Source organism: Mustela nigripes, chromosome 5 (genome assembly GCF_022355385.1).
Source record: "Mustela nigripes isolate SB6536 chromosome 5, MUSNIG.SB6536, whole genome shotgun sequence".
Classification (NCBI taxonomy): domain Eukaryota; kingdom Metazoa; phylum Chordata; class Mammalia; order Carnivora; family Mustelidae; genus Mustela; species Mustela nigripes.
The window spans coordinates 139,852,169-139,869,561 of NC_081561.1; the positions used below are offsets into that span (position 1 = coordinate 139,852,169).

The 17,393-nt window shown below is 45.7% G+C and overlaps 1 protein-coding gene across 7 annotated transcripts in view; it reads left to right on the forward strand.

The window, feature by feature from the left end:
- Window positions 1-17,393, forward strand: part of ARID1B (AT-rich interaction domain 1B) — a 439,440-nt gene that overhangs the window by 350,141 nt on the left and 71,906 nt on the right. For 6 of the 7 annotated variants that reach the window (XM_059401329.1, XM_059401325.1, XM_059401328.1 and 3 more), the window contains one exon: window positions 15,596-15,775. The exons of the other annotated variant lie outside the window; for it this stretch is intronic. In XM_059401329.1, coding sequence (XP_059257312.1) covers window positions 15,596-15,775 — 180 coding nt within the window. The remainder of the gene's footprint in view (window positions 1-15,595; window positions 15,776-17,393) is intronic. 7 annotated transcript variants of the gene reach the window in all.

A 17,393-nucleotide genomic window follows, 5' to 3' on the forward strand; every position in this document is an offset into this window, starting at 1 on the left:
CTTGTCTAGGTAGTCCTCACATAGCAAAATGCAGAATTGCTGCTCAAGCCTTTCACCAAAAAATCAAGCAGTGTAAATCACGCCACCTGAGACATTGGAGGAAGCGTCCAGATAATGCTGAAATACTAAAATAAATGTTATGAGAAAATCGTAGCTAATGAGTTTAGGTTAGTTTTATCCTTCTTGTATAATCTTCAACTTGTATATCTTAAAATTTGAAGAGAGAACAGTAGGAAATGGCTTGTATTGTGTTGCCCTGTTTTCTGAGAGGGCTTGAAGGGAATATCTACTCAGTCATCTGAGTAGATAAATAAGTATAATTATTATTAACATTAAAATGATTGCATTTTTAACCCCCGTAAAATGTTAAGCTTAATGAAACTAGCAAATGCCCTTCTAGTTATTGGATTAGCAATTAGGTGAAAACGTTTCAAGAAGGCTTATTTATTTGGACAGATGTAGAGAGGTCAGAATTAATTTTTTGAAAACCTTTTAATTGAATTCCCTTTTAATTTTCACAGTGGTGTCTAGTTAAATATTCATGGTAACACTGGTGGTTTTCTGAAGGTCTGAACTAGATCTGGATTCTCGGAATTAACGTAGGTGATTTAACCCTTTTCATCTGGCACGCCAGCAGGGACTTCCTCAGTGTAATCCCATAGCATTTGAATAATTAGACGGTAGCGAGGAGGATTTAATTAGTCCTTGAGATATGCCGAAAGCAGAACCACTCCGAACTTTCCCTTTTGGACATGGATTGCGAGCAGAGTTGATGCTTCTGCAGGACTGTGATGTGCCGGGAGATGTATTCTGTCGCTGGAGGCGGCTCTTTGGCACCATTCTGTGACCGTCAGATCTGCGCCGACGGTATCCTGGGTGAAATCTTCCAGAATTACTGAATAGCACCCTCCCCCTGCCCCCCCCCCACCCTCGCACGCCCACATCCTTGTCCACCTACGTGACAACCTTTCTTCTCTCTCTTTACGGTTGAAACAGAGTAGTAGTCAAAGCGCACGGGCTTTGCTCCACCTGGCGGAGAATTGGCTTTCACTGGGACCGGTGAGGGCAGATCAGACAAGCCAAACGAGTGCTGGGTTTACTCTCCAGTTCACAAGGACAGCAGACAAGGAGAAAATAACAAAATCCAGCCAAACTCTGTCCCTGACCCCTCTGCATGTTTAAAGAGTCCCAAAATTGCCGTCTTTGGAATCTGATTTTCCCAGTCATATTCTATCTGTACCTCCATGTTTATGAATATAAATAGTGCCGTTAACCAGGAAGTGTGTGGCACAGAGGTGGGATTGGACAATTAGATGTTGTTCTTGTGTGCCCTTCCTGAAAAGGTGAATCGGAATTTGTGTACAACCCAAGAGGTTTCAAACATACCCATTTCTTTTTTTAACAAGGAACTAATTCTTGTTTTTTTTTTTAAGATCTTATTTATTTATTTGACAGAGAAAGAGAGAGATCACAAGTAGGCGGTGGGGGTGGTCAGGCTCCCCGCTGAGCAGAGAGCCTGATGTGGGACTTGATCCCAGGACCCTGAGATCATGACCCGAGCTAAAGGCAGAGGCTTAACCCACTGAGCCACCCAAGGGCCCCTCAAACATACCTATTTTGTGTAGCTTGAATAGAATATGTCTTCATTATTCTCCTGTTTTTTTCTTCTTTTATTAATCCCAAATGTTAACTGTCTTGGTATAATTTTACCCTCCCTCCTTAGTGGCCTACATTACCTTCTGTCTCAAGTCCAAATAGAATTCCTCATCAGATCTCTAGCACATTCTGTTTGCTTAGGGCAAATCTTTCTTACTTTTTAATGCCAAGGGCAAGAAAAGAGATCCCTTAAAATAAATTGAGTCTCTTAACTATAAATTAGACTGAGCTCTTGAGGGCCAGAACTGAATCCTGTTTCGACTCTATCCCCGTGTCTATAGCAGAGCCTCGTGCATAGTAGATGTTCAGCAAAGACTGAGCTGGACAACAAAAGATAGTGCAACCTTCACACCAGTTCAGAGGTTTCAGGTGGTTTCAGAGCACAGAACAACCGAAGAACAAAATATGTTGTGTCCTTAAATTAGGAGATCTTTCCATATTAATAAATACTGTTTCAGTTTGACCTTGATAGGTCATTTGCATGATGTAGGCTGTCTCTCTTAAGATGTGGTGTGCATTTTGACCCTGCACCAGATGAAAGCTACCAATTCTGCTCCCCATCCTTCCCAGATACAGTTCTGTAACTGTACAGACCTGACGTCAGGCTGAGCTGGAGTCCTCCCCCTTGGCTTAAACGAGCTGCCCAGAGGCCATTGCCCCAACCCCAACCCACCTCCACCACCACCTTACCCTAAGCAGGCTCTTTATATCTTGAGATATTTAAATGGAAATAAGTAAAAATTTTGAAAAGTTTTTAATGCTCTAGCTGGTTTCATGGCAATATTTACATCACAATTAGTTTTGAAATATTTTAAATTATTTTGAGTATCTTAATTGACCTAACTTCTTAATTTTCAAGAACATATGAACAAGTTAGCTCAAAAATGGAAACCACCAAGATGATTGTTAAGGAGTTGGAAGCGGGATTGGAGATTTTTGTTTGTTTATTTCTCAAACCACAGAAACCATTTGGTTCCTCTCTGTTGCATTCTCAGTTTTAATAGGACAGTAAATTTTGTGCATTCTGAAATGTTTTCATGGGGTATGTTGGTTATCAGAAAGTATTCTCTTATTTGACCTTTCTAACTACCTTGTATATGAAGGTGTTCTTATTATTCGTGACCACAGCAAAGATAAAATGGTGTTGCCTTTCAGTGCAAGGCTGTTAGCAAAAAGAGAAAATGTTTCACTTTCCATACATACTGCTGTGTAAGTCTAGTAGATCAACGTATGAAAGCATTAGTGATCATCTTCCCCCACCCCCAGATGCAGTTAATTCAGCCTCTGCTCCTAATTGAGGACCCCTTTTTTTATAATCTGTGACAGACGAAAATAAAGTCAAATATGAGGTCATATACAAGAGAGAATATCTAGGAAGCGGTTTGTAATTTTCTCGCCCTCAGAGCTCTGCTTCTGAGCTGGATTGTGGACACAGCCAAAGCTAGCCTAGTGAAGGAAAGAACAGCATAAGGCACATATCAAGGTTATCGTTCCGTTCCTCTTAAGTCTGCGATCCAGAGATCTGCTCACCAAAAAACTGGGAAAACAAGTATCACCTACAAAAATAGTTGATCACATTCCCTGAGGAATCATCAGTCTAAAATTTGAGACTATCGAAGATGCATAGTTTTGTCATTTTGCTGTATGCAATTATTTTTTTGAATTGCCAGTTAATGCTTGCTTTTAATAGTTAACCCCCATTTGTAAGTTGGCTCATTCTTCTTCACTGAAAGTATCTGAGGACGTCTGGATCTTGGGTAAACTCCACATTGTGTATTACATGCAGTTCTTTATAACGTGTTTTCTCCTGTGCCTTATGGGTCTGTACCTCTAGGAAGGACCATTATCTGCCTAGTTTCCCAAGCCAGAAAGTTAGCAGGCATCATTGATGCCTTTTTCTCTCCCATTTGCCCCCCGCTAGTCATCTTGTTCCGTGAACTCTACCCCTGCAATGTGTGCCATGCCCTCCCTCTTCCTAGGTCGCTCCCCACTCCAGGCTAGGTTGGTGCCTTCAGCAGCCTCCGAGATCTTCTTCCTGTCTCAGCTGTGTTCCCTTCCAGTCCCCTTTTCCTGAGTCCAGAATGGTCTTTCTAGGCAGCTGGTTAGATTATAGGATTCCCTATAGCCCAGGAACCCCCCACCCCCACCCCTTTGCCTTGGAGGGAGGCCACACTGAGGTGTTTGGTTACGAGGCTCTTTCTTACCCCATGCCAGCCTCCCTTTCTGGCCTCACTCTCATCACCCCACTGCCTCTCCTCTCCAGCCAACCAAACCTCTTTTAGGATCTTTATATAAACTCTTCTCTGTTATTTTTGCCACTCACACCTTGACCCCAACCCCACCCTGCATGCCCCCCCACCCCCGCCCATCTTTACTGATCCTTCAGGCGTCCATAGCCTGGCACCTAGTAGGATTTTTAGTCCATATTTGCTACATGAACAAATGAAGCATTACCTGTCACAGTGGCACCCCACAGCCAGGCACCCTCCCGTGAGCCTGGCTGTGCTCAGGACCCATGGCCGGGATTATCAGCGGAATCTTCCCTCACCAGAGATCTGTGGTGGTAAGGACCCATGGCCTTGTTCAGTCTCCTACCTGCAGCGCTCGTGTAGTACATGTTTTTTCTCATTTCAATCTTCAGGGAGTTTGGAACCCAAAAACCTGGGTGTAGGTGCAGGCTTTACCACTAATTAGTTTTGTGACTTTAGACAATTAATTAAACCTCTGCTTCCTCCATATGTAAGGTGAGAATCAGTGTCCTTTGGATTTGTTGCATGTATCAAATGCAGCCTTGTATCTGAAGGTTATAAACTGGGAAGCCCGGGGCGCCTGGGTGGCTCAGTCAGTTGAGCAACTGACTTGATTTTGGCTCAAGTCATAATCTCAGGGTTGTGAGGTCGGGCTTCATGCTCAGCCTGGAGCCCGTTTAAGATTCTCTCTCTCTCTCTCTCTCTCTACCTCGCCCCTCCCTAAAGGAGGGGAAAAAAAGAAAGAGAAAAATGAAAAATAAAGAATATCAATTGCAAAGCCCTGTGCAAATACTAATAATAAACATAAGCATTGGGCACGGGTGATTCGGAGGGGAACGTGGGTTGTGAAAGCCTTAAAAAGCAGTTTCTTTTCTTCTTCCAGCACCTAGTAACACACATAAAATTGTCTTTCCTCTCTGCACCAAAGTGGACTTTCTCAGCTAACACTCAAAAGATTGTGTAAGAAAAGGCCAGATATATTGCCCCAATCTACCATCTGGGTAATCAGTCTGATGCTTCCCCTGATTCTCCTTTGCCCGTTGTTAGATGATGTCAGTAGCCGAGAGGGTTCTGTGGTGGTGGATGGGGAGAACTTAGATGCTGGGCTATAGGACGCTGCAGTGGCCAAGAAGGCAGAGGGACGGATTCTGCCAGTTAACCTTATCGCACAGCTGGGAGAGCGCTGGGGGGCCTGGGTGACAGCCTTGAACGGGTCATTACTTTCTGTCTTCCTCAAAGCAGTTCATGTTGTGAAGAGAAGGAGGCAGGCAAATAAACACTGGAGATATTAAAATATAACAAGAATATTCTTTAAAATCTATTTTTCTCTCCAAGTGGGAAGGTGACACCTATTTGGGATGAGAAATCGCTTTGTCGTTACAGTCGGGAGATGCTCTACTAAGGTGGTACAGCGTGTGACCATTATTTCACACATGTGGGGAGACATCTTCTATTGAACTGGCTTGAAGAAACAGGGCTGTTCTGTGAATTTTTAACAGATGCCAACGTGAAAACAAATTGTCCATGTGCCAAAGGAAAAATGTGTTTTGCTTTCCAGTGGCTTGTAGAACCTTGGGTGTTTTGCTGGTGCCCTCATGGGGCCGGAGCTCACTGCTAGCTGAAGAGGATAAAGAAATCCCATTTTTGTGTAATTGGTCCTGTGCTCTCTTGCTCTCCCCTGCATTAGCCTGGGCGCTCTCACTCTGCCTTTGCTGTTTTTTCTTTCATGGGGAGGATGAACTGTGATTTGGGCTTTGTGTTTGACTCCGTGTTTTCCAGCAGGATTTAAAGTCTCTTATTACTGCTGAAGAATTTGTCCTGCTGCCTGAAGAGGACAGGAATGCCAGTGGGAGGCTTAGCCCCATGTCAAAATGCCTCCCAATTTAATATCCTGAAATTTCCCACTTTTGCTTGACTATGACTTCGTTAGGGATGCATTTCCATTCTATGACCCTGGAACCCCTCAGTGACTGTTCTGACAAACTGCCATTGCCTGCTTGGATTCGGGGAGCTCTCCACTCTATTTTCCCCTATCTCATCTCCCCCAAATATGCCTTCTGGCCGCTTTACTTTTTATCCTAAATATAATTTCATTCTATTTTTGAGAATTTTTGAAGTCCTTCTAAAGATATCTCGGTCTTGTCCCAATGAAGTTTTTCCTCCTTCCTACATCATAAAAAAATAGTCTGTGCTCATTTCATCTCTTATATGGAAAATGTGGTTTGTTTATAATGGTTGTGGAAATCAGTTTCTTTTAATTTTTTTAATATGCTAAGTTTAGATAGTAACACTGAATCTTCCCTACAAAACAGATTTCTTTTTTCCAAATAAGAGAATTCTTTAACTTTTTTAAAACCAGGAAAAATATCTGCTTAATAAACCACAAATACTACAGTGCTGAAGGAGATACTCGAAAGGTCCTAAAAAACTCTCTTAATCTAATAATAATAAAAAGAAAGATTTTAGAAATGCTACTTCTTAATTAGATCAATTTTCTAAGATGACATTGAGGGTTTTTTTTATTATTATTATTTGAGAAAGGAAAAAAAAATGTCTCACTGGCTTAGTCTCTAATATTGGGTCTTTATTTTAGACATCAGTAGCATTTTTCCTAGACTTAACATCACTTGCACTGCCATGAAATAAGAGTAGATTGTCTTGGAATTTTCCATTGATACTAACAAAAATATCTGTAGAAGAATGATGCTAAAGGAAGCAGTCCTTAACGTGCACATTGAGTGATCCCAGGTAAGATTCCGGCAACCCTCCCGCCATTCCTATCTTTAGCTATTGATGGGGTGCATAGCATATCGCATTCAAAAAATTATCAAATAGTAATTAAGTATCTAAATTAACAGAGTGTGCCTTTAGAATAAACATTAGGACAAGTGTTTAGCATCTTAGTAGATGGTGGAAACAAGCCTGGCTAGGATCAGGCTTTTCTCTCGCGAGCTCCAGAGCTCCATGACAAGGCCCCAGCCAGAGAGCAAGCTCTCCTTCCTGTGGCTCAAGGTCTTGAGTGGTCTTCCTTATAAGCAGAAACAGAATCTTCTTCAACCACCTCCGCGTATGTGCACACACACACCAATGGGCTGATTCGTCCATTGCATAAATGTCCATCACGCTAGTCTTTGGTCAGCGGTGCTTGTAATCCAGTGGTCAACAAAGGTCAAGATCCTTGCTCTTTACCCCCAGAGTCAATTCAGGCCCTTGACAGGAATCTTGATACTTCTCTCTTTCTGTTTCTCTCTGTCTCTCTCATTGCAGTGGGCAAACTCTGGGGAATCTGCCAGATCAGGAAGGATGTGCGCAGAGTCCTATGCCACTCAGAGCTAATCGGTATTGTAGCTATTGGTTGAGTGGCCTGAAACTGACAAGCCTAGCTTTTCAGAGCCCAATAACATGGCAGGCCAATTGTATCTGGAACTAGCTCTCTGGAAAAGGGCAGTGCTTTCTGGATAGTCAACCGGCTGAGGCAAGCTGGCCACCAGCCGTAACGGGCTCTGACGGAGGAGGCATAGAGCAGGCAGGCCCAGCAGGAGGACACCGAGCGTGGGCTACATGGGGAAGGGCGTCAGGCTGTTTGTCAGGAGGCTCACAGGGCATGGCATTTGTCACCTCCGCCAATTCACCACAGTCCAGGGACTTGCAGCACTTTCTGCCTTCACTGTGACGGATGGTTTGTAGGGGAGCCTGGCACAGGGAAGCTAGTTTAGAAACTTGGGAGTCACACAGACAGGAAATAAATGGTGGGTTGTCTTAAAAATAATATGAACAGTAACAGCTCTCCCTTCCGGAGCTTCTGCTCTGTGAGCAGGCCCTGAGCTGCGCGGTGCCCAAAACATTTCCTCCTTTCATCTCCGGATGGAGAACTCGCTTGTCATGCACATGTTGCAGGAAAGGAAGGGGGCTCCAGTGTTAACTAACTGGCTTGAAGTCCCCTGACTGCGAGTGGTGAAGCCACAGGTTGACTTGGCAGTGACAGTGGAGATGGACCAAGTGGAGGCATTTGGCCGACACTTAGGAGGATCCGCTGGGGGGGTCTCCGCTGTCAACCGTGCCTTCCTCGGAAAGCTGCCTTCCTTTCCCTGGAAACGGTTCCTCAAGTGTACTGTGAACTGAGGAACCAGGCCACCACATTGACGAAGGTCTTTTTGTAAGGTGAAAATAAATGGGGCTCCGGATGAAGATATTGTCTTAGTCATTAAAAACGAGTATCTGGTTCCAGCTCTGCGCCCAGGCCCTCGCATGGGGTGAGGAGGCAGATGTGGAGAGAATGTGTTTGTGAGCTGCAGCACTCACGGTTTGGGGCAGAAACAGGCCCATCGCCCCAGAATGGTGGCAGTGTGGTGACTGCTCCGTCTCAGCTCACACACCTGGTGCCCTCTGAGCATACGAAAGTGCCCACTTTTCTGGAAGGCAAAGGAGGGCTGTGGTAGAAAGCAGGAGTGTGGGCCGGGAGGGACTGGAGTCCGCGGGCTGCACGGAGGCGCCTGACCTGGCAGGCACACAGGGAAAACCGCACGCTCACCAGAGGAGATGGCCTGGCACTTAGTTTTCAAGCCGTGCCTCCCATTAGTGAGTTTTTAATTGAAAAAAAAATTTAATAGAGTGCACTTCACATAATAAGGGTGGAAATTGTTCTATGAGGCAGCACATACGCGAAGCCGAGTGTAATAAGGGAGGCCCACAAACACACTGCATCGGTTCCTTCACTGCAGGCCGTGGTTGACGGGGTCTTAATACTGCGTGAGCCTCCGCATCTTCATTGGTTTTGAAGTTTGAATGAGCTCATCGAGAACAAAGTATTAGCACGTAGTACATGTTCCGTGAATGTCAGCTGTCCCTGACGGCGGCACGTTGCCTGGCACATGAGAGGTCGTCAGTAAATACTTACTAAGTGAAGGAGCATGCCAAGACCTGCCAGTCTAAAGCCACCTGGAGCCCACAGGGAGAGAAAAGGGTCTGAGGGATCAGAACGTAGAGGGACACCATGATGGAGCTGGAGAAATAGGTCAGGCCAGATTTAGAAAGACTCATGTGCTGGCCTGATGAGTTTGGGCTTCATTCTGTGAAGCACTCAAGAGTCAGGGACTCATTCTGGAACAAACACGATCGACAAATCCCTGGAGAGATGAGGAAGGACAGGATTCAGGGCAAGTGAGTGAGGGCGCAGGCCTTGCACACGAGTGCACGGTGTCCCTCTGCTGAGAGGGAAATGCAGGAGGACGGGGCGCAGATAAGGGTGCTGGTGGCGAAGGAGCAGGACCTCGTGGGAGCAGGTACAGCCCTGGCCATGTACTGGCCGCTCGCTGCGCTTAGGAGCTGCACAGCGGAGGACTTCGAGAAAGGGGTAAAATGTTTAACCAGGGAAAGAGCTGGCCAGGTGGAGGTGCTCCAGTGCCCCTAGGGTTCAACAGAACGTGAAACTGTAGCTTCTGAGAACGTACACTGTGCCATCTGCTTTGTTGGTCGGGCCTCAGTTGGCCCCCAGTCTGAATTGGGTCCCCCCTTCCACCCTCACAGCACCCAAACTTCTGTTTTCTCCTGATCATGTACCCAGTCATATGTCTGCGTGTCTGTCTCCCGCCAGCACGTGAGCCCCACAAGGGCAGAGCCTGCCCCCGGCTTCAGTGGCTTCGCAAGCTCCCTTGGTCATCGCTCCCTGCTGGAAGGTTCTGTTTGCTCCCCAACCCAATTTTAAGGCCTTCCAAGACAAGGATCATATGTTTGTACTTCTCAGTGCTCTCTCGTCCTCGCCACTTTCCATGAGTGTCAGAGTGGCTCTGGAGCTTGCCGGCGGTTGTGCATGAGGCTGCTGTGGTCGAGTTCCCCACGCGATCGGGATCGCGGAGCTCGGGACTGTTCAAGCTGGTTTTCAGCTTAGAGAAGCATTTCTGCATATGCTTTTCTTATTTGACTCTCAGAACGATCTTGTAAGGGAGGAAGGAAGTGCTGTTACACGCAAGAGAGCCTGGGGGTCCCCAGGGTGGGTTGCAGAGGCGACTCCTGACCCACGTCTCCTGATTCCAAAAGGATGCAAGTTTCCTGTTAGCCTGCATTACCTTTTCTCTCCCTCTTTGCCTCTCCTTCCCCGCCCCCTCTTTTCCTTTAAATACTGTTTTGTGTTTTTTTTTTTTTAAGATTTTATTTATTTATTTATTTCACAGACAGAGATCACAAGTAGGCAAAGAGGCAGGCGGGGTGGAGGGGAAAGCAGGCTCCCCACTGAGCAGAGAGCCCAATGCGGGGCTCCATCCCAGGACTCTGGGATCATGACCCGAGCCGAAGACAGCCTCTCAACTGGCTGAGCCACCCAGGCTCCCCATCATTTAGTATTTTTGCCAAAGTCTGAATTTCCCCATGTTAGATACTTACTTGGGGCATACAATTTCCTAATATATCCAGTCATAAAATGTATTTTCATAATATATAGGAAATGAATTTTATACTTTCTAAATTTCCCTTACTAGAAAGTTTGGTTTTCTAAATTCAGATGGCTCATAACCAGCGAAACTTCACACCTTTTTTAAAAAGCAGCTTTATTCTCTCAGCTGTCAGTTTTTCTATTCACAAACTATGTCGCAAGCTGTCGTTTTATAATAACTTTCTAGAAGAAGCAAAATACAATCAAATAAATATGTCACCATAAATAGGTAGAAAATTCTTGGTTGAAATTTGGTTTTTGGAAACATTTTAACATTTCTTTCATTCAAAACAAAGGTTAAAATCAAAACAAAGCAAGAAATATCCCAAATAAATAAATATACATGGAAGTCACAGAATTGACTGGCTTTTTCCTAGGGGAAAAAGTGCTGAAGGCAGAAGCGAGAACTAGAGCTAGAAGTGTCCCTTCAAGTACTCTGCTTCCTCTTCCTCCTCCCCATCGAACAGGCGGTGGAACTGAAGCCAGGCAGCTTCAGTTAACTGCTGTATCGTGCACAGCAGACACGGGAGCCCAGGACCAACAGCCTGGCTCAGTGCTCTTGCTGCCACACGAGCTGCCTCTTGCTTTTCTTTCGTGAACATGTAATAATAGTACCAGCTAATAATTATTGGAAGCCCGCTCTTCCGGGTACCCACTGTAGTATCTCATTTAATCCCTACAGCATCTTTGTGAAATAGATGCAGTTGTCCTTGTTTTACAGATGAGGTTGCAAATAGTAGACATGCAGAGTTTCTATCTTCAGAACGGAAAGTAGAAATTCTTGCCTTTTAGCCAAATTTTGTCTTCAAATTTTTCAACAGTTTGTTTAGACTGTGGGACTATTCAATAACCTTTTGAGAATACAGTTCTGTCTGTCATGGAAGCCTTTTCCAGTAGGATTACAGCTGGCATTTAACTGCGATTATGTATTACAGATCACTCTGCCTACCTCCTCACTGGTCTCCTGCAAGTCCTTTCTTCATGCCTCAGGTTCTAACAGAATTGGCTTTCAGGAATGCAAGTCGGATCATAGTGATTGCCTGCTAAGACAGCCTGTGTGGTCCATGCTACCGTTGATCTCAGTGAAGGACCACATTCCCCCCAGATTACAGATACGAGAGCTTCTGTGGGCCGTGTCACTGTGGCATAGTAGGAGCCGTATCTGTAAGACGAAATACTTCATAGTCAGGACATAGAGTAACTAACAGAAAGGTGGGCAAATGGTATAAATGGTTCTAGAAAAGAAACAAAAAATAGCTGCTAAGCAAAATGTTCCCCTTTACTCATGATAAGAGAAACACAGAATCAAATACAAATTATAGAACATCTCCAAAAAGATACATTACAAACCATTGCCCTTGGAACGGGGAACTCCATGGAAAGAGAGAGGGGTACAGTAGCCTCCCTCTACCCCACTACGGCTGCCCTCTGTGGTTTTACTTTCCCAGTCTCCACAGTCATCCATATTTCAGAAGCAGGTGATCCTCCTGACGTAATGTCAGACAGTCATTAGTAGCCTAATGCTACGTCACAACCCCTACGTCATACCCCTCCCACCCTCGTCTCCTCATACGGGCATTTTCTCATTTCACATTATCCCAGAAGGAAGAAGGGTGAGTACAGTACAGGATGTCGAGAGAGAGATGGCATTCATATAGACTTTATTACAATATTTAGTAGTAATTGTTCTATTCTATATTAGTTATTGCTGTTAATCTCTTACTATGTCCAATTTATGAATTAAATTTGATCAGAGGTACGTATGCATAGGAAAAATCCTAGGACAGGTAGGATTCCGTACTCTCCGCAGCTTCAGGCATCCACTGGGGGGGTCTTGGAATGTCTCCCTCCCACCCCCGGCAGGTAAAGGGAGACACCTGCGTGTATATGTCCCTGAACTTTTGTATCATACTTTGAATGTGTAGACAGTTACCCAAGTACTAGAGTAACATGGATTTCAGGCATTTAAATAAAAAACAAATGTATCAAAACTAGCTTGCTCATTCTAGCGAGAGAGGACATCTGAGTAGGTGGGCTATTCAGTTGAAAGAGGTTGATGGCACTTCATACAGCAGGGAAGTGGCATCCAGTCCCTTTCCTATGTCACATTTCAGACCACCAAACCCTCCCCATGTTATTCCAGTCGATCTTAGCACAACCTCATCTTCATTTTAAGATGTGGAAACCGAGGCTCAGATGAATTAGGATTTGCCTGGGGTCACACAGCTGGGCCGATCCGGACACACCGTGATGTGTTTCTTCACGTATCTGTTTCCCCACACAGCTGCTGAGCTGGTGACGCAGACAAGACCGTCATCAGGACCTCGTGTTCCCAGTAGACCGCCAGTAGGTGACTTTAGCTCAGAAGGGAGTCAGGCGAGTGACGTCCCCCTTCTCCTTTCATTGTCTTGGGAAAAACATGGGAAGAGATGAGCCTCACCAAAACACAAAATAAGATTTCAGCGAGCTTTTGTAAGTGGTGCCGTTGCTGAAGCAATACACAGAAAAACAGCTAACTTTAGTTTCTGTGGACTCCATACCCCACTGAACCTTGTCTTTGAGTTGTGGAGTTTGATGCTGTGACATATTCCATTTGAATTTGCTTTAACATTCTGCCTTTTAGAATCTTCACACACACTTGATTTTCTGCAGAGTGCCAGTGATAAGTGAGATAGTTCAAGTGGAAGATGGCGTATATATTTTTAAGGACTGAGTAAATAGTAGGAAATAAAGAAATAACTTGCCCAAATGAGTTCTTAGAACTCATTTGTATAAACCTCAAGCCTATTAAGTATCCCAGAGGCAGCAAAAACCCAAGGATGTACTGTATTATCAGAGGTTCTGAATCCTTCAACATGGAGACTTTCATGGTTGAAATGAAATTGAAAAACCAAAAAAACTGACCTGTGTTATTTTCTTGAATGAAGAAGACAGCCGTCACTCTTTAGAAGAAAGAAAGACAAACCCACACAATCTGTATGGAATTGAAACACATTTTTTATTAAACAGGATTCTATATGAAACTCTTGAGAATTTCATAGTAAAGCTTAGATAAATATTTCATAAAACATCTTAAGATGCAATCATTTATAGTAATTTTAGTGCTCTGATTTCTGTTTGTTTCCAGATTTGAAAAAGCAAACATTTTCTATGATGACTTATATCTGGGAGCTGCCAATTGAGCCCAATTTCATAAGACTTATCTTTATAAATAAATGGAATAGGATAATAAGGAACAACTCTACTTATATTTTATCTCTAACTCTTTTGACAGAAGCAATGTTAAAAGATCACTTTTTTCCCCTAACCGAAATATAAACCATGGCCTTTATAAATGTCCAACCTCCTTTATCCCCCTAAGTTGAAGTTGACTTCGGATCTGAGTATCATCTCCCCTCTGGCTGCCTCAGGAGACTCTCTTTAGCCACTACTGCTCTAGGTTCTCTGGAATAATGAAGCCTCCCCCCACTCCCGCAACCTTCTGTGGCAACTAGAACCTCCGCCTGATGTTTGAGAACTCACCAGCCCAATCTCCCCGGTCCTGGGAGTTGTCGTTCAAACTGCCCACCCTTGGTATGCTAGGTTGATGGTGTTCGCTTTTTCTTAGAGACAGGTCTGGATTTGGGGTACGCTGCCTACATGAGTCTTTTCACGGCTCATTCTCTGTACTCGCTTCTCTTTGCCTAAACTGTTGATGACCTGGGGGTGCCTTGACGTGATGGTCCTGCATCATTTAAAGATGTAATTTCTTTATCCATTTGGACAGCAGCCCCCAAGCACCCACTTTATTGTGCTTGTGGTCTGCGGAGTGCACGAGGAAGTTAGTATTCATTCAATAAATAGTGACCTACCATGCGCCAGGCACCCCGCTGCCACGTTAGGACGCAGCGGTGGGACAGGCATGATCCTTGCCCTCGTGGAACTGAGGCTCTCGTGGGGAGAGGAAGGCTGAGTGAGTCCCAGATACGGTGAAATGATGGCAGGTTATGAGAAGCACTTTGAAGAAATTCAAGTGAGAAAGGGCCAGGGCGCTACGGCCACAGGGCAGGCAGCCTGGGAGGGGGCCTTGGAGATGAGAAGAAATCCGCAGGTGGAAGTGCATTCCCAGGAAGGGGGAGCAGGAGGGAGCTCTGCTTTTTGATGTGACCTGCAAGGAGCCACAGGACATGGGACGGAGTGAGGACGGCAGCCCCTGACCACGGAGGAGACCACGGGCTGTGGTCAGAGGGCGGCCTCTGGTTCCCAGGCTCTCTGGGAAGCCTTGAGGGGTTTCATGCAGGAAAGATAGGCTCTCATTTCCTTTTTTATTCCTGAAAGACGATTCTGGCAGCTTTGTGAAAGCAAAGCAAAAGGAGCAAAGTAGGGGGTGGGTGATGGTTGAGGCAGAGAGAACCGAGTAGAACGTGGGGTGCGGGGAAAGGAAGGTGGTGGCCGGCCCGGCTTCTGCAGGAGTGCAGTCGGCAGAGGAGCAGCCCGAGAGACATTCCAGAAGCTCCAGCAACAGGATGGGCACACACCTGGGAAACAAGGGGAGGGAGGAGGGAATCACAGGAGTCTGGTTTTTGACCGGAGTGAGTGCTGGTGCCATTGGTAGAGATGGGGGACCCCAGGCATGGTAGCTTGCGGGAGGAAGTCAGAGTTCTGTTTTGGAATAGCAGAGTGTGCTCCAAACCCGCCCCTTGTTCACAGTGTCCCCGTAAGGAGCCGTATGAGCTACGGTTCACAAGTCTGAGGCACTCTAGGAGTCAAGGTGAATGATCATTGCTCAGGAGATCTGGGGGCCGAACAGTTCCGAGCAGGGGAGAGCCGGGTACTGGCACGACCTTGAGAAGAGGGGCAGAAAGAGGTGGCCGGAGACACGCATCCCAGAAATCAGGCTCTGAGAGGGCAAACCACGTGTCCGGCCCAGCAGGAGTGGAAGGCTGGCAGGGTGAGGGCTTCCTGGGTGTTATTGTTGCTTTTTGTAGGGGCTTCGTCTCCAAGAGAGGTTAAGCTTGCTTGCCTCCCCTCTCTTCTCTCTTTTCCCTAGTTCAAGCCCACGATCCACTAGGTTTCTGGGAACTCCACTGGGCCTTCAGACTTAGGACTAGGGGAGTCCCAGGGGACCCCCCCTAGATCCCCCACTTTGGCGTTGAGACACCTTTAGATGCTTCTTCGGGGGAGTCAGTCTCGCAGCACCGGTCTTCTCCCCACTCACCCTCCACACAATTCCCTGTCCATTCTGTCACCTGCTCTTACGTGTTTCCGTTTATTTCCCACCTAGGTTTTATGGCAGGCACACAAAGAAACCCCCAGATGTCTCAGTATGGACCTCAACAGACAGGACCACCCATGTCGCCTCATCCTTCTCCTGGAGGCCAGATGCATCCCGGAATCAGTAGCTTTCAGCAGAGTAACTCAAGTGGGACTTACGGTCCACAGATGAGCCAGTATGGACCACAAGGTAAACGACGCTTCTCAAAGCCGCATCACCGTAGGTTGTAGAAGGTTTGTGAGTATGTTAGTCCTTCAAGATCTTCATATCACAGACACCTTTCCAGATCCCATTATTTGTTACCGGCAGATCTGTGCACTTAACACAAACCCACCGCCCTTGTTGCCCACAGTGACGGGGAGAGTAATTATAGCGAGTGATCATTAGGCATTCACGCATCAGACACCGTGGGGACTGCCGGATTGTTTTTTTTTTTTTTTAAGATTTTATTTATTTGACAGACAGAGATTACAGGTAGGCAGAGAGGGAGAAGCAGGCTCCACGCTGAGCAGAGCCCGATGTGGGACTCGATCCCAGGACCCTGAGATCATGACCTGAGCTGAAGGCAGAGGCTTAACCCACTGAGCCACCCAGGCGCCCCGGGGACTGCCGTTTAACATAGAGAGGAGTAAGTCCATTTCTGTGGTGTAGTTCGAAATGCTTGTTGAGAAATAGACACAGATCTTGTCCTTGAAATGTTTCTGTCTTAACACTTGGATTTCATTATGTTGAATTCTGATCGTGTCCCCTGTCTCTCCGTAACTGCCTCTGGAACAGTGCGCCCCAGACTCCAAAGGGTGCTGTCTTGTGACATCCACTCCCGGTCTGTCTCCAGAGTTCTATGTCCAGGAAAGAGCAGCTCTCATTTTCTCAGTCAGTACCAGTCTTACTCTGTGAAGACAGAGCCAAGCCTGACATGAACAGTCTTTCAACAAAGGAAGATAATGGGGCACCTGGCTGGCCTCGTGGAACATGTAACTCTTGACCTTGGGGCTGTGAGTTCAAGCCCCAGGTTGGTTGTAGCAATGACTTAAAAATAAAATCTTTAAGATAATGACAAAAAAAAGGAAGCTAAGGCAAGAGTCGAAAAATAATGGAACCACTCCCAAAATGCACTGTTTACATTCTGCCTTCCTGGAAGTTGATGTATGTTTTGTCATGTACATGTAGGCTCCTCTTATCAAGGTTTTTAACCTGATACATTTTTTTCTAAGACACTTTTGGCAGTAAGGCATTTGAATTTCGCACCTTCTTTATGTTTTGTTTATTTAAATTAGACATTAATGGATAATTTAGAGAGCATGAGATAATCTGGCAGGATTCCCAGAGTTTCCTCAAAAATATCAGGAATATTCCAAGTGAAGATGATGAATGCCCACTAGGAAATTGTAGTAAACCAACAGCCAAATCAGGTCTCTTCCTGTTAAATACAGTCTTCTTCTCTTTTGAAGACCTGTGTGTGTGTGTGTGTGTGTATGTGTGCGTGCACGTGGGCGCACGTAGCGAGCCACTGAGCTCTATCGAGGGTCTCGAGTGTCAGGGTCCGTGGAGCGTCTCCAGCCACGGAGCCAGCGCCGCACAAGGCGAGATGCTCCCCTGAGAAGGCTTTGCCCACCTTCTTGGCTTCTCCCCCGGTGTCTCTCAGGAAAGCCTTTCTTTCTATTTGTGGTGCTTCACGGTTTGAAAACGGAGTGACCGATGTGTCTGTGTTGTTCTTGAAGATTTCTTTCTGAAAGATCTCCAGCATCTTCCATAATCCCACATCACGTAGTTCCCTTGCCTCGAGTTGCTTCATTATCTTACATCC